The 27,930-nt window shown below is 44.7% G+C and overlaps 1 protein-coding gene across 1 annotated transcript in view; it reads right to left on the minus strand.

Moving 5' to 3' along the window:
• The window catches only part of RCHY1 (ring finger and CHY zinc finger domain containing 1), a 94,906-nt gene that overhangs the window by 26,659 nt on the left and 40,317 nt on the right, over positions 1 to 27,930 (minus strand). Inside the window, exons 4-5 of the mRNA XM_088448902.1 lie at positions 27,062 to 27,140; positions 19,466 to 19,510 (exon numbers count right to left, since the gene is read on the minus strand). Of these exons, the coding sequence (XP_088305028.1) occupies positions 19,466 to 19,510; positions 27,062 to 27,140 (124 nt within the window). The remainder of the gene's footprint in view (positions 1 to 19,465; positions 19,511 to 27,061; positions 27,141 to 27,930) is intronic.

The following is a 27,930-nucleotide window of genomic DNA, read 5'->3' on the forward strand; positions in this document are numbered from 1 at the left end:
AGTGGCTTATGGATGATTGCTTCTGCTGCCAAAAACCAGGAAGCGTCTTCTTCAATGGTCGGGACCAACCAGGCACTACCTACATCCGGAGCCCGCTCACCAGGCACTAACAGCCGGAATGTCCCTTAAGACAGTGCCCAGCTCCGGCGCCCACACTGGCCTCACTATCGCTGATCGGGCACACCGCTCCGGGCAGGTCAGTACGATGTGGGCTCTGGAGGGGGGAACAGCAGTCTGCTGCCAAGCGCTAGCGCAGCCTATTTATACTACCTACCGCTGCGTGACCTCCCTCCTTCCCGCTCACAGCTCGAGCTCTCCTACTTACTGACAGCTCGCGCTGCTTCTGGCACCTTCTACTCCTACAGTCCCCTATTGCAGTCACTAGTATGTGCTAAAAAAAAAAAGTCATGCTGTGGCCTTGCCCACTCCCTCACATTCTACACAATAAGTATATACATTACAATAAATACATATATATATATATCATTTATATTCTACCACATATTATTAGGTATATATACACTAAGGTGCCACACAGCACTCTCAATGTAATTTTAGTACCTCCTCCTAAAATATGCCTACTCTGATGTTATCCTTATGTTAATATGGCTACAGATATATTCTATATGCAATATATATTTATTTATTCAGACTAGGACATGCCTAGCCAAATTGAAAACATTTATATTTGAACATGTAACACATATGTAACATTATATGTACCAACAAATACTACATATAAAAATACATAAAACTAATTGAACAACAATAGTGATCACAATGACCCCATGGAGATCTCCAAGTCTAATCTATAAATGTTAGTGGTCAGCACTCAGTATGCTGTGCAGGATTAGACAGTCCTGAATGTCTCCCATGCTGTAAAGAGTGGTGCAGCGGCTGCGCTTGCACGCCGCCCGTATATCCACCTGCGGGTGTCTGCCTGGGCCACAAATGCTGATGACAGAATTGAACGTCAGTAACCTCTATATTTCAGATGGTATGGAGGATTCCCCAAGTGGACAATGGAAAGTGTATGGCAACCAGTGCCAGCGATGGCGAAGGGGTGAATGCACTAAGATAACGATTGTCCTGACGTGCATTCGCATAGGGCTTTGGATCTCCAGAGCATCCAAAGCCCTATGCGAATGCACGTCTGGACATTTTTATATGTAGTATTTGTTGGTACATATGTATGTGTTACATGTTCAAATATAAATGTTTGCAATTTGGCTAGTCATATCCTAGTCTGAATAAATAAATATATATTGCATATAGAATATATAATTAAATATATATATATATATATTTTTATTGAACATCAGACCCGCTGATTATTCTATTCTACTTTATAAATTAATGGTGTCTTATCAGCGCAAATAGACTTTTTTCTGTGCATGTCTTTGTTACACCATAGTATGTGATAGTGTAGGTGTGTATTCACAAGCACACATGTCATTTTGCTGCTATTAACAAAAAATATTTTGGTCATTTGACTGCAAGATTATAGAGATATATATGTATATATTTTTATTCATTAGTGCCAAATCTCTTGTTTTTATAATAAATGCCAGCGAGCCAGTCTGCTTGTTAGCTGGCCACCCTCACTTGTGAAATCCATATAACACAAAAAGCGCATTTGATTTCCTGATGGAGTTGGTTTTATTCTGATGAACAATAAAATATGGGAAGCGACATGAAAGTGCTGCCAAATCAGAAACTCTGCGAGCTGAGGAGATAGCAAGGAGAAAAAGTGTCTTTGCTGTCAACCATTTCAGGACCACTGTGTCCAAGGGCTCAAAGGGAGGAGCCTGCAGCGCCCTGAGAACCAAGGATAAATCCCATGGTGCCACTGGTGGGACAAACGGAGGTTGAATACGGAGAACACCCTGCAATTCTGCGCTGGAACCAAACTGACAATGCGGAAACCTGAACTCTCAAGGTAGCCAGGCAAAAGACCTAAATCTAGTCCAGCCTGGAGAAAATCAAGAACTCGGGAGACCCTGAAAACCTCAGTCATACTTTCTGTGGGAACACCACTGAAAAAAGGAATGCCATATCCTGTAATAGATGCGGGCAGAGGAAGGTTTTCTTGCCCTGAGCATCGTCTGAATGACATAAGTAGAAAAACTCTTGGCTTTTAAGACAGAAAACTCAAGAGCCACGCCGTCAAAGCCAGACGAGATAGGTCCGGATGTAGGCAGGCACCCCGCCCTAACAAATCTGGCCGTGGATTGTCTATGGATATACATGTCAGATCGGTGAACCAATGTCGCCTGGGCCAAGCCGGGGCTATTAGTATCACCCTGCTGTCTTCTTGCTTGAACTTTCTGAGAACCCTTGGTAGGAGGGTGATTGGAGGAAACCGGTATGGCAACCTGAAATTCCACCTCACCGCCAGAGCGTCCACAAAGGCGGCTGAGAGGTCTCTTGTCCTGGACCCGTACCTGGGGACCTTGTGGTTGTGATGTAATGCCATGAGGTCTACATCCGGTAGTCCCCACTTGTCCACCAGGAGCTGAAAGAAGTCGGGGTGGAGAGCCCATTCTCCGGCATGTATGTCCTGACGACTTAGGAAATCCGCTTCCTAGTTGAGGACTCCTGAGATGAATATTGCAGAGATTGTTGGAAGATGGCGTACTGCCCAAACCAGAATGTTCGCCACTTCCCTCATGGCTGCCTGACTTCATATGCCTCCCTGATGGTTGATGTAGGCCAATGTGGACTGAATCTGGACTGGCCTGCCCTGAAGGAGGTCCTTTGCCAGAATGAGTGCCTTGTGCACTGCACGAAGCTACAAAATGTTTATGGGCAGGTGACCTTCCTGAGCCATCCATCTTCCCTGAAGGGTGTGATGACCTGTCACCGCGCCGAATCCTCTTTTTCCAATTGACTATCCAGCCTCGGTCCTGTAGACAGGCAATGGTCAGCTGGAGATGACGTTGTAACTTCTCCGGAGACTGCGTCAATATCAGGAGGTCGTCCAAGTATGGCAGTATCCTGACTCCGTGGTAAACACTCGAGGGGCTGTGGACAGACCAAAGGGCAGAGCCTGAAACTGGTAATTTTGCTGATGAACAGCAGACCTCAGAAACCTTTAATGAAATACACATCCTGTATGTCCAGGGAAACCATGAAACTTGGGCACATGGATAAACCAGTTGAGAGATTTCTGATTCAGAATAGGGCGATGAGACCCATTTGGCTTCTTAATCCAAAATAAATTTGAATAACCACCACCTTCTTTGTTAGGCCAGAGGAGTGGGGATTATTACCCCTGAAACCAGCAGGGCACATACAGCCTCTTGAAGGGCCAGGGCCTTCACCGAGTCTGATGGGGGAGTTGTACAAAAAAACTTCTGAGGGGGATGCCTCTGAAACGTAAGGGCATGTCCTTGAGAGACCACTTCTCAAACCCAAGCATCCAGTGTTGTCTGATGCCAGGCGTAGGAAAACTGGAGAAGTAGGCCTCCCACCCGAGAGTCCCCAGCGGGAGCTGCACCATCAGGCAGATGGCTTATCGTCTGTCTTGGAAGCTGGACGTCTGGCCGACCATGATTTCTTGGTCTGCGGTCTGACCTTCCTACGGGAATTATCTTGTCTGGAAAAAGACTGTCCCTTTCCCCTTCCATGCGGGCGAAAGGTCTGAAACGAAGACTGCATATATTTAGAGGTAGTCGCAGATGGCAATCCGGCAGATTTTGCTGCTGCCAAGGTAGCCACTATGTTATCCAATTCTGGACCAAACAACATTTAAAAGGCAGAGATTGAAAGGCTCTCTTAGATCCAGTATCTGCCTTCCAGGACCTTAACCAAAGAGTTCTGCGAGCCACAACCGAAGTTGCCGATACTCTAGAAGTCCTGCGTCAATAACCGGTTCTCCCACATATGCAGCTGCTTCTTGCATCTGGGACAGATAGGACAGTTGTTCTCTGGTAGCCTGTGGCATACTGTTTTCCAGAGCTTTTGCCCATTCCTCAATCGCCTTGGCTACCCAGACTACGGCCATAGCCGGCTGGGTAATAGCTCCAGACAATGAGAAAACTGATTTCAAACATTTCAAGTTTTCTATCTGTAACATCCTTGAGTGAGGATGCAGATGAAATAGGTAATGTAGAGCTCCTGATCAATCGTGTCACTTGAGCATCTACAGCCGGAGGGACTTCGCACTTAGGCCCTCATTCAGAGCCGTACGCTCTGAGCAGAGCGCACGCTCTGAATGAGGGCCGCCCTCCATAAAAATGGAGCGTCCTCCTGGACGCTCGTATAGCTGTGGGTCACCACCCACAGCCTATACGAGCGTGCAGTTTGATGGTCGCGATGGTCGTGACCATCGCGACCATCGAAACTGCGAGCCGGAGCCTGCGGTTGAGGTTTTCAACCGCAAGCCCCGGAGTGATTTTGGCTCTATCCGAGCCAAAATCACTCCCACTGACATCACTAGTGATGTCAGTGGGCCGGCTTCTGACGGGAGGCGTTCCCGTGGGAACGCCCCCGTCAGGGAGGCCCGCCCCTGGCCCGCCCACCAAAGGGGGCGTGCTGTCAATCAACATCGACAGCACGCCCCCTTTGATCAGACACAACGAGCGAAGGACTTTCCTTCGCTCGTCGCGTCTGGCGCATGCGCACGACGGAGCTCCCGCCGTCGTGCGCATGCGCAGAGCACAACATCGACCCACTTGCGAGCGGACAGCCGCTTGTGAGTGGGTCTGAATCAGGCCCTTAGTACATTCACCAGGTGACAACTGGTACAGAGATGTTAACTCCCTTGTAGCATGAAAACGTCTATCACGAGTGCTCCATGCTTCAGCCATGAGGCCTGTAAGCTGTTCAGACTTAGGAAAGTAATCTTTACCACATTCTGATGCCTAAAGACCGGAGTCTTAGATTTAGGCAAAACCTCCTCTTCCTCTATACTAAGGAGGATATAACCGCTCTCATCAGAGAGGGGACATCCACAGAGGATTGGTGGTCTTCCCCAGTTGAGAGAGACTCGGAAGAGGAACCATGTGTATCATAATCTGAAGTGTTAGAATCCCCAGGCTGCACCTGATGGGATCCTCTCTTATGCCCATGCTTAACAGTAACTCGTCTATTCGTTTGCACCACTTGCTGAGCAGCGGTAGATTGTTGAACCATACTCTGATTTGAGTGAGCATAGGCATCCAGAAAGGATGCATGGGGGCCATATACATAGCAGGTTGTAACTGCTACGGAAAACCCACAGTGGGAGGAAGTACTAGAGCTGCTGTACGGTCCACTAAATGCGACATAATCTGATACCAAGAGGACGCCCAGGATGGCTCTTGTACAGGAACTGGTGTACTAGATTGGTGAGGTAGCTGTCTCCTATAACAGGCAGCACACAAACCATCCTGTATGAAACCCTGAGCCGACGGACCTGCTAGACAGGATATACATGATACGAGCACAGGAGCTTCAACCTCCTGATTATCCTTAACCTTTGACATATCAATGTATAAAAGGTACAAGGTATACATGCAATGCAACAGTCTTCACAATTGCCAGTATTTGTGAAGTACATAGAAAACGCCACACACCATGTACAGAGGGGTGAGGAGAAAAACAGTGATAGTTATAATAACTGACAGTCAGAAATAAACAGCAGTATCAAACAGCAGCTAGCACAAGTCACAAACAATGCACATGCAATTAAATTGCAATGAGCTCTGAATCAATTGACCAACACCCAAGGCTTGGTAGGATGTAGAGCACTATATACCTGACCCAGGGGAAAGGTATACAGGGAGACAAACCCAAACCTTCTGAGAACAAACACCGATGGTGGACTGTGGGCGTCTAATATACATGAGGCGGGTTGGAGGAGCAACCCAGACGCGGGAATACTTTCATAGGGTCTGCATCTGGGTCTAGGGAGAGCCTACCTTCCCTAAGCTGCATCAACCTGCCGGGTACACTGGGCTCATGGCAGTAGATGAGTCTACTGCCGATCCTCGATGTCATACGATAGGGCCCCAGTGGTCTAGTGAGGACGCGGGGGAGCGGCCAAGCCTTCACTGCAGCGGCTTCCGGTGTGTCTCCAGCTCCAGAAGCAAGGACTGCCTTGCGCAATTCCCCGTAAATGAGGAATCATCTTACCCAACAACTCCTTGCAGTCCGGGCCCCCAGCGTCTCTGCTAGCTAAGCTCCGCTGTGACCCGCCAAAATCACCATAGAAGTTACATGTGTTGCGGCATCGGCGGCGGTAGAAGGAGTCGCAGTGCATGCGTCTTATTAGGATGCTCAGAACTGCTAACCTAGTAAAATAGTAAGCTAAAACAAATCATAAAATTAAAGCTTGGGACTGCCAGAGCAGTCCCCTGTTCAAAAGGTGTGTCTGAACTCCTGCTGAGCAACATACAAAAAACTGAATGCCTGTGGCTGGGGGCGGGGTATATATGGAGGAGGAACAGTACATGCTGGGAGCTAAAGCTTTGACTGTTTGGTGCCTAGATCTCTCCAACCACATACCACAAGGTAGTTCCTGTGGACCCTGAAGAAGAAAATAAAGAGTTATGTTAGGCTTACCATTGATAACTCTTTTTCTTCAAGGTCCATAGTGTCAGGGCCAGGGGTTCTCAGCATGGTAGTCACCGGGTATTACCTGTGAGGTCGTTATGGCGGGGGGTCTCTGGCAGCGGTGCTGGTGTTTGGCGAGGGGCATTGGCTGCACGTGGTTCTGTGCGGGCACATTGTCACTAGGCCTGGTGAGGTCTGGCTGTGTTTCTTTTCCGTTGGCATGGGCGCCGCCTTCTTGCCTGCGGCCATGTGATCCCAGCTGTCCAATTCTGGTCATGGTAGGTCATGTGCTCATTCCAGCCAGTCACAGTGTGGCACTGAGTATTTAGGAAGGTCCAGGGCTTTCCTTCCTTTGCCAGTGCAACGTTTCTCAGCTGCGGCTGAGAGAGTACCTGTGCCTTACCTGCCTGCTTGTAATACGCTCTTAGCCTGAACCTTGCCTGCTCCAACCTGCTGGACTTACCCTGCACCCTCCTTATACCTTCTAACCTGCTTGGTTACCTGAACCGACTGTTTCCCTGCACCTTGCCTCATTTCACTCCCAGCTGGACTTCACTACCTCTGCCTGCATCAGTTACAGCTCACCTTACCTGCATTCAGTTACAGCTCATCATACCTGCATTCTGTTTCAGCTCACCATACTTGTATACTGGACTGTTCCTGGCTGTCACTATCTGGACATTTTCTCATTAACCCCCACTACAGTTATCAAGTGCACTTTAGTGCTATACCTGGACTTTTCATTTGCCATTCCCATGTCTTTTAAGTCTCCTATTAAAACCCCCACTTTTTCATTTAAGTCTGCTTCTGTGTCTGCTCCTATCACCACCCCGGGTCCACAACAAATTCAGAACCTCACACATAGGGTCCACAGGGATACCATGTGGATAATGTGGTTGGAGTGATCAAGGTACCAGTTAAAGCTTTTAGCTCCCAGGATGCCTCTGGTCCTCCTCCACATATATCCAGTCCATGGCCACAGGCATTCAGTTTTGTAAACAAGTCCAAGGCAGGAGAAGGAAAGAGGAGAAGGAAGAACAATCGTACACCAGAAACACTCTCATACAAGATGAGGGGATCCGTGACCGATAGAAAAATGACCCAACGCAGCCAGGTGCATCAAGGTGGGTGCCCTGTGGACCCTATGGACCTCGAAGAAAAAGAGTTATCAATGGTAAGTCTACAATAACTCTCATTTTCTTCTTCAGGTTCCATAGGGATCCACAGGGATACCATGGGGATGTCCTAAAGCAGTTCCCCTAAAGGTGAGGGCACTCTTGAGCAGAAAGGAGAACTCGTCACCCAAAGGAAGCATCCTGAGAGGCAAAAGTATCAAAGGCGTAGAACCTGAGAAAAGTGTGGACAGAAGACTATGTTGCTGCCTTGCACAATTGCTCAACAGAGGCACCACGACTAAACACCCATGATGGCCCTACAGACCGAGTAGAATGTGCTGTCACCATGTTTGGAACAGGGAGATCAGCCTGTGTATACCTGAGAGATAGGCATACGTAACCATCTAGCTAGAGTCTATTTGTTAACTGGACATCCTCGTTTGTGAAAACCATATAACACAAAAAGAGTATCTGAATTTCTAAAAGAGTTTGTACGAACTACATCCAGGGAGGCTTCATCTACAGAAAGGTCTGAAGACTGAAAAACTGGAACCACAATCTCTTCATTGACATGAAAATGGGACACTACCTTAGGAAGGTAACCCTCCCCTGTGTGGAGAACAGCTCTATCCTGGTGAAAAATCAAAAATGGGGAGCTTCAAGAGAGCGCTGTCAAGTCATAGACTCTGTGTGCAGAATAGATAGCAAGGAGAAAAAGTGTCTTCGCTGTCAGCCATTTAAAATCTACAGAGTCCAGAAGTTCAAATGGGGGAGCTTGTAGCCCCTTGAGAAACAAAGACAAATCCCAAGGTGCTACCGGAGGGACAAAATAAGGCTGAACTCGGAGAATCCCCAGAAAACAAATTCTAACATCTGGTAAAGAAGCAATCTTTCTCTGGAACCAAAAAGACAGTGCAGAAACCTACACTCTCAAAGTGGCCAAGTGGAGACCAAGATCCAATCCAGCCTGGAGAAAAGCCAGTACCCGGGAAACCCTAAACACCTTAGGGTCATATTTTCTTTGGGAACACCATTGACCAAAAGAATGCCAAACTCTGTAATAGATGCGGGCAGAGGAAGGCTTTCGTGCCCTAAGCATCGTTTCAAACACAGAGCTGGAGAAACCCTTGGCTCTTAGGATGGAAGACTAAAGAGCCACACCATCAAAGACAGACGAGGTAAGTCCGGATGCAGGCAGGGACCCTGCGCTAACAGATCCGGCCATAGAGGAAGAGGATACGGACTGTCTATGGATAGATTGCGTACGTTGGTGAACCAATTACGTCTGGGCCAAGCAGGATCCACTAGTATTACTGTTCTGCCTTCCTGCTTTAATTTCCTGAGAACCCTTGGGAGAAGGGAAATTGGAGGAAAGTGATACACCAGCTTTAAGTCCCATCTTACCACTAGTGCATCCATGAAGGCTGCTGAGGGAGCTCTGGTCCTGGACCCATATCTTGTGGTTGTGACATGATGCCATGAGGTCTATGTCTGGTAGGCCCCATTTGTTCACCAGGAGTTGAAAAACCCCTGCTTCTCAATTGAGGACTCCCAGGATGAATATTGCCTAGATCACCGAAAGATGATGTTTTGCCCAAATCAGAATGTTTGTCACTTCCCTCATGGCTGCATGACTTTGCGTGCCTCCCTGATGATTGAGATAGGCAACTGTGGTCACGTTGTCGGACTGGATCTGGACCGGCCTGCCCTGGAGCAAGTCCTGTGCCACGATGAGTGCTTTGTATACTGCTCGAAGCTCCAGAATGTTTTTAGGCAGATGACTTTCCTGATTTGTCCATCTTCCCTGAAAGGTGTGATGACCTGTCACTGCCCCCCATCCGCTAAGACTGGCGTCCGTGGTGAGATGCACCCAATTTGGAATCCAGAATGGACACTCTTTGTCCAAATTATCCTTTTGTAGCCAACACGAGACAGAGAGACGAACCTCTGGAGTGGGAAGGATCCTATGGGACCTTATTAGATGATACTGTCCTTTCCACCTGGAAAGAATCAAGTTTTGCAGAAGCCTGGTATGGAACTGAGCATATCCCACCATGTCAAAGGTGGATACAATCGACCCCAGGACCTGCATCGCTGACAGAATGGATAGCCTTGGCTTGTGTATTTACAATGATAGGGCCACAATCTTGTCCTCTGGCAGAAACACCCTTTGTGCTGAGAATCCAGAAGTACCCCCAGATGTACCATCTGCTGTGCTTGAGAAAGAGGGGATTTCTGCCAATTGATGATCCAGCCGTGCTTCTGTAGGCAGGCAATGGTCAGTTGGAGATGGTGTTGTAAAACAGCTGGAGACTGTGCCAATATCAGAAGGTCATCCAGATATGGTAGTATGCTGATTCCATGACACCTGAGGTAGGCCGTCATAACTGCCATTATTTTGGTAAAGACCTGAGGGGCCGTTGATAGACCTAAGGGTAGTGTCTGAAATTGGTAATGTTGTGCAGGACAGCAAACCGTAGAAATTGTTGGTGAGATGGCATAATAGGCACATGCAGATATGCTTTCTGAATGTCCAGGGAAACCATAAAATCCCCAGGCTCCATTGCCATAATAATTGACCGAAGAGTTTCCATACGGAACTTGGGTACAAGGATAAACTTGTTGGGGGTTTTTAGATTTAGAACAGGGCGATGAGATCCATTCGGTTTCTGAACCAAAAATAGATTGGAACTATAACCCCTTCCTTGCTGAAACACAGGAATCGGGATTATCACCCCTTCCTGCAGCAGGGAGTAAATGGCCTCCTGAAGAGCCAAGGCCTTGATCGCATCTGATGGGGGATTTGTACAAAAAAAAAAAAAAAACTTATGGGGAGGATGCCTCCGGAAAGTGAGTACATACCCCTGAGAGACCACTTCTCGGACCCAGACGTCTGTTGTTGTTTGATGCCAGCAATCCACAAACTGAAGAAGTCAGCCTTCCCTCCCTGGGATCCCCCAGGAGGAGACCTTCCACATCAGGCAGAAGGTTTGTTGTCCGGCATAGAAGCTGGACGTCTGGCCCGGCCCAGACCTCTTGGTTTGTTGCCTGGTTGTCCTGCGAAAATTAGACAGCCTGGAAGAAGACTGTTTCCTTGCTTGTCCTGGGGACGAAAGGACCGAAAAGAAAACTGCCTAGACTTTAATGTAGCCGTAGATGGCAGACCTGCTGCCCCAAAATGTATATTTCCATAGAAAGGTAAGGATTCCAGAGCCTTCTTTGATCCTGTATCAGCTTTCCAGGACCTTAACCAAAGGACCCTACGAGCCACCACTGAGGCTGCTGATGCTTTAGAAGCTAAGAGTCCCCCATCTATTGCAGCTCCTCTCAAATAGGAGGCTGCTTCCCGTATGTGGGAGATATAGGTGAGCTGTTTTCTGGTAGTATCTGGTAGAGAATCCTCCAATGCCCCCGTCTATTCTTCAACCGCTTTGGCTACCAAAGCCCCAGCCATGGCTGGATGAGTAACAGCTCCAGATGATGAAAAAATTGCCTTAACACAGGAAAATTTAAGCATATCTGTAGGATCCCTAAGAGAAGATGCTGACGGAATAGGCAACGTAGCATTCCTGCCTAAGTGTGTCACATGAGCATCCACTATAGGAGGGATTTCCCACTTAGTACATTCAGAAGCTGGGAAAGGATACAACTATGCCAATCTTTTAGTAATATAACCGTCTATCCGGGTTACCCCATGCCTCTTCCATAAGTTCAGTGAGCTGCTCGGATCTAGGAAACTCAGCTTTTACCACCTACCGGTGTTTAAACACTGGAGCTTTCTTACTAGGAGCTGGTTCGTCATCCTGTATATCTAGGATTGATTTGACCGCCCTCACCAAAGAAGGAATAACCACTGCAGAAGGATGATGATGATGATGCATCTGGATCCATATGCTGAACAAGACCTATAAAAAGATAACTTCCGTTTAGGTGCCTTAGTGACTACCGGTCTGTTCGCAACAGCTGACTGACTTGAGTGTGCATAAGCATCCATCCAGGAAGGATGTATAGGAGGTGCAAACATAGTATGCTGTGGGTACCCCATACAAAGAGATAACGTGGGTGTAGCCATACGATCCACAAACTGTTTAATTACCTGAGACAAGGACACCCAAGATGGCTCCTGTACAGAGATTGGTATACTGGACTGGTGAGGTGGCTCTTTATAACAGACAGCACACAAAACCATCCTTTATAAAGTTCTGAGAGGACAAGCCCGCCAAACAGGATTTACATGAAACCAGCACAAGGGCCTCCCCCTCCTGAATCCCTTTACTTTTTGACATATCAATTATAAGGTAACAAAGCAAAGTAATGTAATTTAACAGCCTTCACAAATAACAAGTAAATGTAACGTATAAAGAAAAAAAAAACCACACACCTTGTACAGAGGGATGAGGAGAAAAACAGTGATAGTTATAACTGACAGTCAGAAATAAAAGGCAGAATCAACACAGCAGCTAGTAAACAGTCACATACAATACATATGCAATTTAGTTGCAAAGGGCTCTGAATTAACTACTCAAAACATGATGCTTGGTAGGATATAGAGCACTATATACCTGACCCATGGGAGAGGTATACAGGGAGACTGTATACAGCAGCGCACCAATAGTGGACTGTGAACGTCTCATATACATGAGGCGGGTTGGAGGAGCGACCCAGAGCCTACCTCTCCTAAGCTGCATCAACCATCAGGATACGCTAGCCTCATGGCAGCAGAAGCACCTGCTGCCGATCCCCGGCATCAGACGATAAGGCCCCGGTGGTCTAGTGAGGATGCGGACACTCCGGGCCCTCAATGCAGCGGCTTCCGGTGTCTCTCCGGCACCGGAAGCGAGGAATCGCCTTCCCTGACATCTCTGTGCAGCCAGTTACAGTCCGGGCCACAGCATTACTGCTAGCTAGCTCTGCTGTGACACACCAAAATCACCAGAGATGTTACTGGTGTTGCGGCACGGCGGAGGTAGCCGGAGTCGAAATGCATACGTCTTAATTCAGACGCTCAGCACTGCTAACTCAAAAACATAGAAAATAAAATAAAAGCTTAGCTTACAACAGTGCGTCTGAATCCTGCAGCACCAAACGAACAACTGAATGCCTGTGGCCAGGGGCGGGGTATATGTGGAGGAGGACCAGAGGCATCCTGTGAGCTGAAAGCTTTAACTGTTTGGTGCGTGGATCACTCCAACCACATTATCCCCATGGTATCCCTGTGGATCCCTATGGAACCTGCAGAAGAAAAAGAACATTTTCAGATGTAAACAATGGGATTTATCTGGATACCACGAAAAAGAAATCGCTGGAAAAGATCCGAAAATCGACGAAAAAACCTTGTTTTTTGTGTCCGAAAATTTTTACGCTGCTAATTGGATACCGGCCTAAGATGGATGTCGACAGAAAAATAATACGATTAAAAGAAAAATAAAAAATTCTGTCATAGCTTCCAATTTTAAATATGAATTTTCTTTCCGATAAACCTAGGTTCCAGGGAGTTCGTCTACTCCACAGCTGCATAGTGTAATTCAAAACACACTAAAGTAGAGAGGGTGAAATAGATAAATAACGGTATTTTTGTACTTACTGTTAAATCCATCTTGGGGACACTGGACCACGGGTAGCTCGAGGGACCATAGGAACGGGCACTTATTAGACTAATAAACCTTTTAGAGAGTAGCTCCTACACTCTGCAAGTGACCCTAAACCAAGCATGAACAAACCAGCAAGAACCAACCAATGGACAAAAACTGAGCATATGGGTGGGAACGCAGTGTCTCCCAGATGGAATCATAGAAATGGATTTAACAGTAAATAAAAAATCCCATTTTCTCTTTCTTCTAATCTGGGGGACACTGGACCATGGGACACTTAAAAGCTGCCCCTAAGGGAGGGTATGCTCAGAAAAACCTGAACACACCCCCTTCTGTCTGAAACTGGATGTGAAAACTGGAAACAATAACAATAGGTGAAGGTGTGGACAGAGAACCAGGCGGCCGCACAACAAACTGTTCCGCAGAAGCCCCATGCCGCGCATCCCAGAAAACACTCACCACCCTAGTAGAGTGCGCTGGCTCCCTCTCCAGAGCTGGCCATCCCACAGCCTGGGTGATAGCAGTGCGGATCCAACTTGCAATAGTTGGCCATCCACGTTTAATCACGTCATAAAGCAACAGAGAGATTCCATGCGCCTAGATCAGAGGTCTTGTCCGGAATCGTTATGATATACCGGCGGTTCAAATCCCGACAGCGGCATCCCGATATGTCAAGATCCCGACAGAGCTGGTAAGTATGCTAACCCTACCCCTCTCCCCCCCCTAACCCTCTCTTAGAGGTGCCTAACCCCCCATCCCGGTCGTGCCTAAACACCTCCCCATAGCCTAACCCTCACCAGGGGGTGCCTAAACCTAACACTCTATCCCCATGGCTAAGACCTACGAAGCCCGCTTACCATCGTTTGGGATGCCGGCTGTCGGATTTTCGCCGTGGGGCTAAAGACAGGCGTCAGGATTTCGACGCCTATCTTTAGTCCCGGGTCGAGCTTCCACTGCCGGCATCCCGGCCGCCGGTAATCTCACTGCATCCCGTCTTATCCATATACAGATGAAGGGCCCGGACCACATCCAAAAGAGCCAAAACTTATGCATTCCTGGAGGAAGAAGGATGAAAAATGGGTAGAACAATTTCCTGGTTAATGTGAAGAGACAACACAACTTTGGTCTGGAACAACAAAACTGTACACAAAACCGCCTGATCCTTATGCAAGCCAAGAAAAGGTGACTTGCAAGGCCAGGCCCCAAGCTCTGAAACAAACTTCCAGCTCAACAGATTACAAAGGCTCAAACAAAGAAAGCCCTCTGAAAGGCCGAAAGGATCAGATTCAGATCACATGGAACCACTGAAGGGACAAAAGGTTCAACCCGTAAAATGCCCTGCAAAAAACTAAAACGTACGGAAGAAGGGCCAACCAGAATTGAAAATAAAGGTATAGCGCAGAAACCTGAACTTTCAGTGAGCTCAGAACATCCTGAAGAAACGCAAAGAACAGTGGAATGTGAAAAAAAGAAATATGGAGCCCCTTCCTTTCACACCACAGAATGTAAATACCTCAGACTCTACCATGGCATTGTCAGATTGGAACTGGATGAGGCAGTCCGCGAGAATCGACAGAAATCTGGCCATCGCAAGGTAGATGGTCTGGAATTCCAAAACATTGATGGGAAGGGCAGACTCCTGCGCAGACCAAAGGCCCTGCAGACAAAGGAGCAAAATTACCATCCCCAACCCAGAAGGCTGGCATCCGTGGTTACAATGAAACAGGATGAAGTGGCCAGATACCGGTCTTTGCTGATATTCTTTGGAATCAACCACCAATGCAGTGAGTGACATGTGCAGAGCGAAAGGCTGTGCAGCTGACACAAGTGATCACTGGACCCGGACCAACCCAGTAGAATCTTCCATTGAAACTCCCAGTAGTGGGACATAGAGTACTGTATAGCCCTGAAGAGAACAGTAGATCTTGTCCAGCGGAAGGAACACCCGCTAAAGGTTGGTGTCAAAGATCAATTCCAGAAACAGCAAGCGGTAACAGGGTACCAAATAGGACTTCCTGAAGTTCAGGATCCAACCATGCTCCTGCAACAGCTGAACCATGCGATCAAGGTGACTTTTCAGCAAAAGAACCGAGATCTCTTTGATAAGGAGATTGTTCAAGTAAAGTACAATCATACCCTCCTTGCGCAAGACGGATGCCATCACTGCCATGATCATCGTAAAAATTTGTTGAGCTCTAGCCAGACCGAATGGCATAGCCTGAAACTGATAGCGTAGAGTAATTCTGAGTAGTACATGGTGCCCCTCCCAGATGGTGATGTGGAGGTATGCACCCCTTGATGTCTATGAAGTCAAAAAATTTCTGGCCTCCATGCCAGAGATCACCGACCTCTAGGATTCCAACAGGAACCATTCTCCCACAGACTGGGGTTTAGGGCCCTGAGGTTGAGAATGGGTCGAAACGATCAACGTGGCTTCTGGACAAGAGGCATATTTTAATAAAAAACCTTGGTCCACCAAGAACTGGAACTACTCCTCTGCCTGACAGAAGAGTAGCAATGGCCTAATCCAAAGATGCCCATCTTGCATCATCCCTTGGATGAGCAGTGGAGAGAAATCTCCAGGGTGGGGGACCTTTGAGGTTGATGACATAGCCCCATTGTATGACCCCTCAACACCCAGCAATTAATGGAGGTCCTCTACAAACCTGTCTCTGAAGTGGACCAGACAGAGGGGAACCCACCTTGTCAGATGCTAGGCTTTTCAGGCTATTTAGGTCCCAACCGTCTACTTGACCAGGAGGATCTACCATGCTGCGTGATACTCCAGCCAGGACATCGCCTACCTCAAGTTGCTTTTGTTCTGGCCGGCCCGCCCTGAAAGGAAGGACAAAAAGGATGTAACGGAAGATCCTTAGCTTTCCGTGCAGACACTTGGAGGGAAGTACTGTTACCATACTAAGCTAACACAACCACTTTGTCCAATTCTGGCCGAAATAAAACACCTCCCATGAAGGGAGGCACTTCAAGGGAATGTTTGGACTCCAAGTTTACCACCCAGGAATGCAACCACAGTGCCTGTCTGGCAGAGATAGCCATTGTTGAGACCATGGAAGCTACTTGTACCGCATCCTACCCTGCCTCATAAATGTACTCCGCAGCATTTCATATTTGTTCTGCTAAATCTAGCAAACTCCTTGGAAGCATCATTCTAAAGTCCAGCAATAAGCTGTACTGACCAACGCTCCAAGGCTCTCACCACCCATGCCGTAGCCCATAAAAATAGACCGGAGGCACCCCTCTTTTGTCTAAAGGGTCCGTGATAGATACAGACCCTGGGAAAGGAGCTGTGGTCTTTACCAAAAGTGCCACCAGAACATCCACCTTAGGACACTGCTCTAACTTCAGCGTGTGATCCACACGCAGCGGAGAGAGAGAGATGCAAACCTTTAGGTTACTGTGAAATTTTTATCTGGGGCTTTCCAAGTCTCCTCGACTAAATCAGAGATCTAAACGTTGCCTTTTTCTTACACTTATAAGGGCCTGGACTCTCGGGCTGGAGATACCATGTCCAAGCAGTACTAGAACGACAAACCATCATAATCGGGTCCTCAATCCACTGACCACAGGATGGTTCCAAAATATCCTAAAGAGACATGTCATAAGGAAGCTTACCCTCCTCTTCCTCCAACTCCTCCAAGGGAATTCAGTGATGACATTTCTGCGAGTCCCTGTAATGTGGTTACTCAAAGAACTTCTCCAAACCCAGAAGCCAAGAGCTCCATGGAATAAACCTAAGCTGGTTCCCAACAAGGACAAAGAGAGACCCCACCATCCACCGGAAGTCCTGCCGAGACAGCAGATGCAGGAGGTGTCCTAGCTTGTTACTCCTGCTGGTGAGCCACCAACTTAACCAATTCAGCAAAGGACCACATCAGCTCCGCCATGACAAGTATTGCGCATAGGGCCCATGTGTCCAACTGTCCACAAGGCAAATTGACCGCTCCACCCATAGATTTAGTGGACTTAGGGTCTGATTCAGCAAGGATCGCTATTACATTCGCCTCTGCGAATTTGTACGGAATGCAGCGGTGAAAAGAAACCCACTACTGCTTACTCGCATCTGTCCAATGTCGCTCTTCTGTGTAAATATCGGTACCATCAACGCACATCGCACAGGTACGCGGCATTTACATTAAGCCTGTCCAGCCGCAGAAACTGCATGTCTCCTCGCACACAGTGGGCTCTCAATTGCAGTGGTTAATTTATGAATGCCCAAGCAACGGCATTCAAACAGACAGGCGCGCCTGCGTTTTTCCGACCACTCCCCCATCACCGCCCCCAAATGCTGACAGCCTGTCACTCACTCTGCGATGGATTCCTTTGTGCATATGTAGTCGCAGTGCGATTGCAGCGCATGTGCAATGCGGCTTATAAACACGTGCAATGGCTAACAATTGCGCAATCTGCATACGTAACTGCATTTGAGATCCTTACTGAAATCAGGCCTTTAAATGTATCCGCCATAAGAAAGACCGTGAATAACAAGGAAGGTAGTGGGATTGCAGATTACATTTACACACGGGATAGCCATGCAACACACAGCTGGAAACGAATTACAGTGGTGTAACAATAATACAGATATGTAGCAGAACAGCCATGCAAAACACAGCTGCAAAGCAGAAACATACACTATAGGTAGAGGTTGCAGCGCAGCTACCAGCGCTTAAAACACACTGGCGACCAGTGGTTGCAAAAGTGAGGTGCTTCTCTCTTAAAGGTATATTATTCTTATAAGTGCCATCTCCTATGGACTCCTCGAGCAACTTATGGTCCAGTGTCCCAGAGACTGGAAAAAAATAAATATAGTGAAATCTTAAAACATACTTTGCCACCAAGTACCACTTAGTGATCATTTCCCAGTTCAGACCAGGCTTCCACAAAATAAGGCTGCCAAACTAAATCAAGTATTTATTATTATTATTATTATTATTATTATTATTAGACATCTCCCGTGGCTCCAAGTTTAGATTGTGGCATCACTCTATACCTGTAAAGTCTTGATGTAATGATTTGCACAGATCTTAGGACCCCTGCAGTGCCAAGGCTGTGTGGGATCACTTATCTGCACTCATCTATCAACATGTTATAGCTTCTAAAATAATCATAATATTAATTACATTAGATCTGTTAGTAATACAAAAAAAAGAGTTGTGATTCAGACAATCCTAAAAGTCTTCCTTCAGCATGGTTTTGTCTGTAGAAAAATTGCTGCTTTATATCTCAATGCAAAAAATCTGCATTTTTACAAACTTTTGATTATTACATCTCTACTGTAACCAGTTAAAAGTATATATATTGATAGCATATGATCTACCAGACACTTTACATAATCTACACAGCATGAGGTGTTACTATAATAAATGCCCTGTTACACCCTAGCCATTCATTATCGAACAAAGGATGCTCAAGGCTTCAGGCACGCAATGCATGCTAGGAGATTTATACTTTGATCTAAAGATGCTTTTATGTTCTGTAATCCACATTATATTTATGAACCCAATGTAGAAAACATTAATTTTCTGAAAACAGTAGTTATTACTGGGCAACACACTATAAGAAAAAGTAGGAGGATTAAACATCCAATATGACAGTCGAGAGAGAAATAAAAGCACTGGTATGAAGCTGGACTTTACAGTCATGCCTATATTCTTTTTTTGAGATTCTATAATGATGCTTGGAAAATATATGTGGTTCTTCATCTGTATTCAGAGATGGCCCTACATCCACTTGATCAATCCATGGTGGAAGAAATGTGTCTGAAATCAGACACGTTATGGATCCACTTATGTGTGTGAACTTCATTGACATTATCACTTTTAACACTACACCTAGAAGGTACATTTCTTTTACTCCTGACAGGTATGGTAATTAGCAAATATAATATAAAGTACAACTGGGTGCTATAAGAATCGGTTGCCGCCCACGATAAAAGGGAGGGTGTTCTCCACTTTATATTATATAGAAGCTGAGCTCCGTATTCAACACTGAGGTTCAACATACTGTATGTGTGTGTGTGTGTGTGTGCGCCATTTTTCTACAACTTATCATCTGACTAAATAAGTGCCATAAAAACCTTCTGGAATGCTTTGTCATTGACATTTACAATGATTCCATTACTAGACAATTACAGCATGTTCTCATAGTGATAATACTAGAATGGACAACACAATAATATAGTATACCCTCTATGCTAGTGCTTACCTCCAGACATATTGGACAGTCTTGTCGCGACACATTTTCAATGCACTAAAGAAGAGAAGAATAACTTGTATTTAAAAAAACAAAAAACTGAGAGATTCCCAATGCTACATGGACTTCAGTTACCACTGCTGGCTTAATGCACAATATAATGTCTAGAGCGTGGATTTTTATGTTGTGATCATCAGATTTTTCCTTTGTATTATATCTCCTAGATAGCAAAACATAACACATCATCTGTGTTTGTCGCTACAAAATCAAAGAAAATTATTTAATATTACAAACAAGTGCATTTAATTCAACTGCAATATGGGGGACACAGACAATGGGATATTCCAAAGATATTCTCACGAGTAATGAAGGATGTTTAAAAATATAAAAAGTCACCTGAGAGGAAATTCCTGCCAAAGACAGTCTCCAAACAGCCAGTAACATCCACCTTGTAAAATTGGAAAAGGTATACAAGGATGAGCAGGTAGCTGCTCCACAGACCTTGCCCACTGAGAGCCTGTGCTGCTTTCCCCAAAAGGACCAACAACCCTGGTGAATGTGAATTTCCTGTAGTCCAGTTGTTTAACTTGTAGAGTACCAAAAGGGAATCGGAATGCTGGAATGCCCAAATCCTGGAGAGGAGCACTAACAAGCAGTGAATCACATTGCAGCCTTCTTCACGTTTTGAAGACAGGGACAAAAAGATAGCACCAACAATTCTTGAATCATAAAACCTAGAATCGTTCTTTTGGATGGAAAAAGGATAATGTTCAAAGTGCTGCCTTGTAGTATATATGGAGACTGATGAAAAAAGACAACAAAAGGTAAGAGAAAGATTCTTCTACAGTAAGTGAGGAAGGAAAAGGCGACAGAACAGAGGGTCTCAAAAAGGACCATGAAAAAGGGAGACCAAATGTGGTCTATATTTTGCAAGAAAGCCATTGTTTCTGCGATAAGAGCCAGCAGACGCTGAAGATGTACTGCTGGGCAGAAATCTTCATCTTGAGATACAGTATATCAAAGCCACTGCTTACTCAGGAATCAATTGTAGAAATAGAAGATGAGAAGACTGGAAAACCTCAGGTGTTCCTCGCAACAGACAATATATATCTTGTAAACCCAAATGTAGAGGATGGTTCCTACTGTATACTCTGAGCATAGCCGGAATTAGAGCTACTGAAGCCTTCACTATTAGGAAACCGTTTCAAGAGTTAAGGTGCATACACACACAATGAGTTTTTAAACGATTATCGTTAAACAATATTGTTTAACGATAATCATTTGTAAAAATTGTTCACTTTCTGAGTCAAACGATGAACGATTTTCGTTCATGCGCGTTCACGTTTGTAGTTCAGTCAGACTTGTCAACTCAACGATTTTCAGTAAGGGAATATGCAAAAATCGTTTGTAGTTCTAAAAAATCGTTCATTACATTTAAATGAACATAGTAAATGAACAACTTTAGTAAACAAATTTAGTTCATTTTTTCAAGGGAGAAAATCGTTTACTAAAATCGTTCATTAACTAAATCGTTGTGTGTGTATGCAACTTTACACTAATAAAGACAACTATAAAAGGAATCTGGGAAATTAGGGCTGGCTGAAGAGTGAGATGCTCTGACTCTTTGTAATGGCATAACCTAGGGCCATAACTATTGACACTACACTTAGAATTATAGGAGTTGAGGGAAAGCGGTAAATGAAACAAAAGGCTACATAACATCCAGTGCCACTAGAATTTAAGGAGGGAGTTTTCTATTGAGCCATAATGGATAAGAGTAGAATTTGGCAGGATTGAGGAAGCTTGGTAGAACATTTTGCATATATGGTAGGGGGTTTGAGCCTCTCTGACAAATTTGTGCAGAAAAAAATTACTCAGGCAACAGTAAGTATAAACAGTGATACCCTATATGTTTGGGCCATCTACTAGACTGTTGGGAGCTATTATACTTTATCATATTTGGGCTACTGGCTGGCTTCTGGGGCTACTTGAGTGACAAACTGGAGAAAACATGTGAGCGGACTCTCATTGGCTTTGCGCCTTCCAGAGAGCATCTCCAGGGGATGTCAAAGATTTACTTAATATTAATATACACATAAATACAATTATGGGAAAAAAATAAGTCAAAACTTCCTATAAATGGTACTGGAAAAATCTCAGGAGAAGCAACAGAGAAAATAGTTTATAGGAGAAGTTGACAGGTTTTTTTATTCTTCTAATGGCTTATCTATAACCCAAAGTCTGTGTCCTCCTACTGGAGACTAATCCAATCGTCACAAAGAATACAGTAGGTCATAAACCAATAATGAGAAGACAAAGGCTTTTGGCTACAAGGAAGTTTATCACAGTAATATAAAAAAAGCCTCCATAAATGTACTGGAGTATAATATTTTGTATTTGTCTCAAAACAACATTCAAAATCATATTTAATACTAAATACATTTTTTGCACCCATTAGTATGTAGAAAACAATATAAATTTGATACATTTGAGTGAACATGCACATAAAAGAGATTGCTTAATTATGATTGTTTTGTACCACACAGAAAACAATAGCAGCAAATAATTTCCCTTTGGTTCTCAACAAGTGAAACATCTAGACTACACTTGTTATGTGTTGTGTGTGGACTGCTTAATAGCTGCATTTGGTCTACAAATGCAGTATCAGTGTAAATTTGTCCAAATGTCATACAGTGGGTTTATTTCTGTTTACATTTGGGAGATCATGATCCCATATTCTTGCATGCTCAAGCTAAGGATTTTTATTTTATTTTCCATGAATTGTAACTCTACCTTAAGGTGGCCATACACAGTGAGATTCAAAAATCGGTCAGATCAGTTGTACGATTTCCCTTGAAAATTGTTCCCTTCAGATACAGGACGATTTGTATTTAAAATGCAACTATTTCACATAAGACCATACGATTTGATCAATCACATCACATAATGTGTGTCAATTCCTACATGATCAGTTGAGATCTCTGCAAAAAAATCTGATCTGTGGATCCAACTAAACGACGGCGGGGACGCGCATCGGGGTCACAGAAGACTCAAAATACAACTATTTTCAAATGATTGGTCTGTCCAACCTGTAGAAACTGCCCAAATCATGTGATCAATCATCCCGTGTATGGCCAGCATTAGAAGGTTAGTATTTGAACAACTAAAAAACAGTGACAATTTTTTTGGAGTGCCTAAAATAGATGGCTGTTTATTTTATCTGGACACAGGTGGATCTTTGGTTGCAATATTGAATGCATGCACCATGCATTATTCTTAACCACTTAACTGACGTGGTCGCATTGGATGCAAACGCAGTCAACTGTGCTTCAGATAACAAGATGCGACTGCACCTCCCCCTGTGTTTTTGAAGAGAAAAATCTTTCTACACATGTGCAGAACGATCCCCTCTGACTCCCCTATGGACCCAGCAATTTCTGACCGGTTTTGCTGGAAAAAAATCATCAGTTAAGTGGTTAAAGAATAGGCATATGATTCAGTTTGGGGCAGAGTAAGTAATATAGATATGCATCAGTTCAATATGCCATTAAGTGCTTATGGCACATTTGAATATTATAATTACTATGGCTAATGTTGATTACATTTTTTTTTTACTTAACTATTTAATTTAAGGCACCAAAATAACAATTGCAAAAAAAGTTGTGTATATACAGTACTGTGCAAAAGTTTTAGGCAGGTGTGGAAAAAATGCTGCAAAGTAAGAATGCTTTCAAAAATAGAAGTGTTAATAGTTTGTTTCTATCAATTAACAAAATGCTAAGTGAATAAACAGAAGAATAAATATAAATCAAATCAATATTTGGTGTGACCACCCTTTGCCTTCAAAACAGCATCAATTCTAGGTACACTTGCATACAGTTTTTGAAGGAACTTGACAGGGAGGTTGTTCCAAACATCTTGGCGAACTATCCACAGATCTTGTGTGGATGTAGGCTTGCTCAAATCCTTCTGTCTCTTCATGCAATCCCAGACAGACTCGATGATGTTGAGATCAGGGCTCGGTGGGGGCCATGTCATTACTTCCAGGACAATTTCTTCTTCTTTATCCTGAATATAGTTCTTAATTATATTGGCTGTATGTTTGGGGCCGTTGCCCTGCTGCAGAATAAATTTGGAGCCAATCAGACGCGTCCCTGATGGCATTGCATGATGGATAAGTACCTGCCTGGATTTCTCTGCATTGAAAACACCATTAATCCTGAGCAAATCCCCAACTCCATTTGCTAAATGCAGCCTCAAACTTGCAAGGAACCTCCACCATGCTTCATTGTTGAATGTATACACTCATTATTGTACCGCTCTCCAGCCCTTTAGCGAACAAACTGCCTTCTGTTACAGCCATATATTTAAAATTTTGACTCATTAGCCCAGAGCACCTGCTGCCATTTTTCTGCACCCCAGTTTCTATTTTTTTCTGCATACTTGAGGCGTTTGGCCTTGCTTCCAAGTCAAAGGTATGGCTTTTTGGCCGCAATTCATCCATGAAGACCACTTCTGGCCAGACTTCTCCGAACAGTAGATGGTTTTACCTGGGTCCCACTGGTTTCTGTCAGTCCTGAGCTTAATGCACTGCTGGACATCTTCCAATTTCGAAGGGAAGTAAGCATGATGTGTCTTTCATCTGATGCACTAAGTTTCCTTTGCCGACCACTGCATCTACGGTCCTCAATGTTGCCCTTTTCTTTCTGCTTCTACAAAACAGCTTGAACATCACATCTTGAAACCGCAGTCTGCTTTGAAATCTTTGCCTGGGAGAGACCTTGCTGATGCAGTTTAACTACTTTGTGTCTTGTTGTTGTGCTCAGTTTTGCCATGGTGTACTGTACAGTATGACCTGTGACATGAAACGGTCTTCCAAAACCTCACGTTTGTAGCAGAGTTTGACTGTTCCTCACCCAGTTTTAAGCCTCCTACACAGCTGTTTCGGTTTCAGTTAATGACGGTGTTTCAACCTACATATGAAAATGACCATTATCACCTGTTTTGTATGATTGATTAATCATACACCTAGCTATAATCCTACAAAATCCCTGACTTTGTGCAAGTGTACCTAGAAGAATTGATGCTGTTTTGAAGGCAAAAGGTGATCACACCAAATATTGATTACATTTAGATTTTCTACTGTTCATTCACTTTGCATTTTGTTAATTGATAAAAATAAGCTAATAACACTTATATTTTTGAAAGCATTCTTACCTTGCAGCATTTTTTCCACACCTGGCTAAAACTTTTGCACAGTACTGTATACTGGGCCGCCATCAGGGGGGGACTGCCGGGCCCATAGTCTCGGGCCCGGAGAGAGCGGGGGCCCGGGTTGCAGTGGTGCAGAATCAGATATGCCCTGGCAGCCAGTGGGAAACAGCGTAGCCACCGGCACTTCATATGTACGTCACAGCGCTGGCCGCGATCAATCACAACTCGTGGACTAGCAGCGGCCGCTCCTGATTGGCGCTGACCAGCAGCAGCCGCTCCTGATTGGAGTTGTGATCAATCACAACTCATGGACCAGCAGCCAATCAGGAGCGGCCGCTCCTGATTGGCTGCCGGTCCGCGAGTTGTGATTGGCTCGCGGCCAGCACCATATATCTGAGGTGTCGTCGGCAGCGCTGTTTATTTCTCCATGGTTGCAGGAGCCCCGGAACAAGAGGGTATTCTACCTCAAGCTCAACGACCCCTATAGGACGGGCCAGATGGTGAGGAGGGGGCCACACTAGGAGTGTAACACTGAGGAGGGGGGCATCACACTCAGGGGGGTGGAGGGTAGAGGGGGAGAGGAGACAGTAATGTGATAAGGTGGGGCCCTGCCTATTGGATCCCACAATTTCTGGTGGCAGGCCTGACTTTATACACACACACACACACACACACATATATATATACACACACACATATACATACAGTCAGGTGCATAAATATTGGGACATTGACAGAATTTTCAGATTTTAGCCTCTATTCACCACCACAATGGCTTTGAAATGAAACAAACAAGATGTGCTTTAACTGCAGACTTTCAGATTTAATTTGAGGGTAATTACATCCAAATCAGGTGAACGGTGTAGGAATTACAACGGTTTCTATATGTGCCTCCCACTTTTTAAGGGGCCAAAAGTAATGGGACAAACTAAATAATCCTAAATCTAACTTTCACTTTTTAATACTTTGCAGGCAATTACAGCCTGAAGTCTGGAACGCATAGACATCACAAGACACTGGGTTTCATCCCTGGTGATGCTCTGCCAGGCCTCTACTGCAAATGTCTTCAGTTCCTGCTTGTTCTTGGGGCATTTTCCCTTCAGTTTGGTCTTCATCAAGTGAAATGCATGCTCAATCGGAATCAGGTCAGGGGATTGACTTGGCCATTGCATAACATTCCACTTTTTAGCCTTAAAAAACTCTTTGGTTGCTTTTGCAGTATGCTTCGGGTCATTGTCCATCTACACTGTGAAGCGCCGTCCAATGAGTTCTGAAGCATTTGACTGAATATGAGCATATAATATTGCCTGAAACAATTCAGAATTCATTTTGCTTCTTTTGTAAGCAGTCTCATCATCAATAAATGCAAGGGAACCAGTTCCATTGGCAGCCATACATGCCCACACCATGACACTACCACCACCATGCTTCACTGATGAGGTGGTATGTTTTGGATCATGAGCAGTTCCTTTCCTTCTCCATACTCTTCTCTTCCCATCACTCTGGTACAAGTTGATCTTTGCCTCATCTGTCCATAGGATGTTGTTCCAGAACTGTAATGGCTTTTTTAGATGTTGTTTGGCAAACTCTAATCTGGTCTTCCTGTTTTTGAGGCTCACCAATGGTTCACATCTTGTGGTGAACCCTCTATATTCACTCTTGTGAAGTCTTCTCTTGATTGTTGACTTTGACACATATACACCTACCTCCTGGAGAGTGTTCTTGATTTGGCCAACTGTAGTGAAGGGGTTTTTCTTCACCAGGGTAATAACTCTTCTGTCATCCACCACAGTTGTTTTCCGTGGTCTTCCGGGTCTTTTAGTGTTGCTGAGCTCTCCAGTGCATTCTTTCTTTTTAAGAATGCTCCAAACAGTTGATTTGGCCACACCTAATGTTTTTGCTATCTCTTTGATGGTTTTTTTTGCTTTTTTAGCCTAATGATGGCTTGCTTCACTGATAGTGACAGCTCTTTGGATCTCATATTGAGAGTCGACAGCAACTGATTCCAAATGCAAATGTCACACCTAGAATCAACTCCAGACCTTTTACCTGCTTAATTGATAATGAAATAATGAGGGAATAGCCCACACCTGTCCATGAAATAGCTTTTGAGCTGATAGTCCCATTACTTTTGGCCCCTTAAAAAGTGGGAGGCACATATAGAAACCGTTGTAATTCCTATACCGTTCACCTGATTTGGATGTAATTACCATCAAATTAAATCTGAAAGTCTGCAGTTAAAGCACATCTTGTTTGTTTCATTTCAAAGCCATTGTGGTGGTGAATAGAGGCCAAAATATGAAAATTCTGTCAATGTCCCAATATTTATGCACCTGACTGTATATATATATTTATTACAGTCTCAGAAAGACAAACCAAATATTGATCTCTTACCTTATGGTTTCCTCTGAAGCTTAAAGGCAGACATAAATTACATTTCGTACAATGTTCAAACAGTTCCCTTGGACCAATCCTAAAAAAAAAAAAATATGAAAAATGTAATGATCTGAAATGACAGAACTTAAAATATTTAGATCTAAAGGAAATGAAAGTGCTGTACATTACAAATATAGTACAAAGTAAAATCCCTGGCGCTGATCTGGAACACCTGAAGATATTGTGTGGAATATAAACCAGCAGCCAAAGACAAGTGGGGAATGCCAATCCTCACAACAAAATACAGAAATATGAAAAAATGTCTGGTGCTATAAAGCATAGAGATTCCACACAATATCAATAAAAATATAAATTTTAAAAAGCGCTCCAAATCAACATAAAAAGACCAATGGTGATATCAATGATCGCCTATACAGCATAGGATTAGATAATCAGTACATCCAGCAAAGTGAAAATAATAAATAGAACAATGCCCAAGGTATACTGGAGAATATCCGTAAGAGGTCAGGTAAATAGAGTCATAATAAAATCAGGATTTTGGTACTTACCGATAAATCCCTTTCTCCGATTCCACAGGGGACACTGGAGTTCAAGACAGTGGGGTATAGACGGTGGTAGAGTAGAGCCTGGCACTTTAAATAATTTAGAAGTGTTACTGACTCCTCCCCCTCTATGCCCCATCAGCCCCAGTTTAAGAACTGAGCCCGAGAGGAGACGGAGGACAATAGGAAAATGAGAAGGAGAGGACCACAGAACGGAACAATACCGACTGAAGGAGAACAGAGGAACTCACTGCAGGGAACACATGCAGTCACACAACCATATAACGAACCAAACAACACAGCAGGTACGCAGCGCTGGGCGGG

The sequence above is a fragment of the Taudactylus pleione genome, unplaced genomic scaffold, assembly GCF_031769625.1.
Source record: "Taudactylus pleione unplaced genomic scaffold, aTauple2 ptg000471l, whole genome shotgun sequence".
NCBI classification, from domain to species: domain Eukaryota; kingdom Metazoa; phylum Chordata; class Amphibia; order Anura; family Myobatrachidae; genus Taudactylus; species Taudactylus pleione.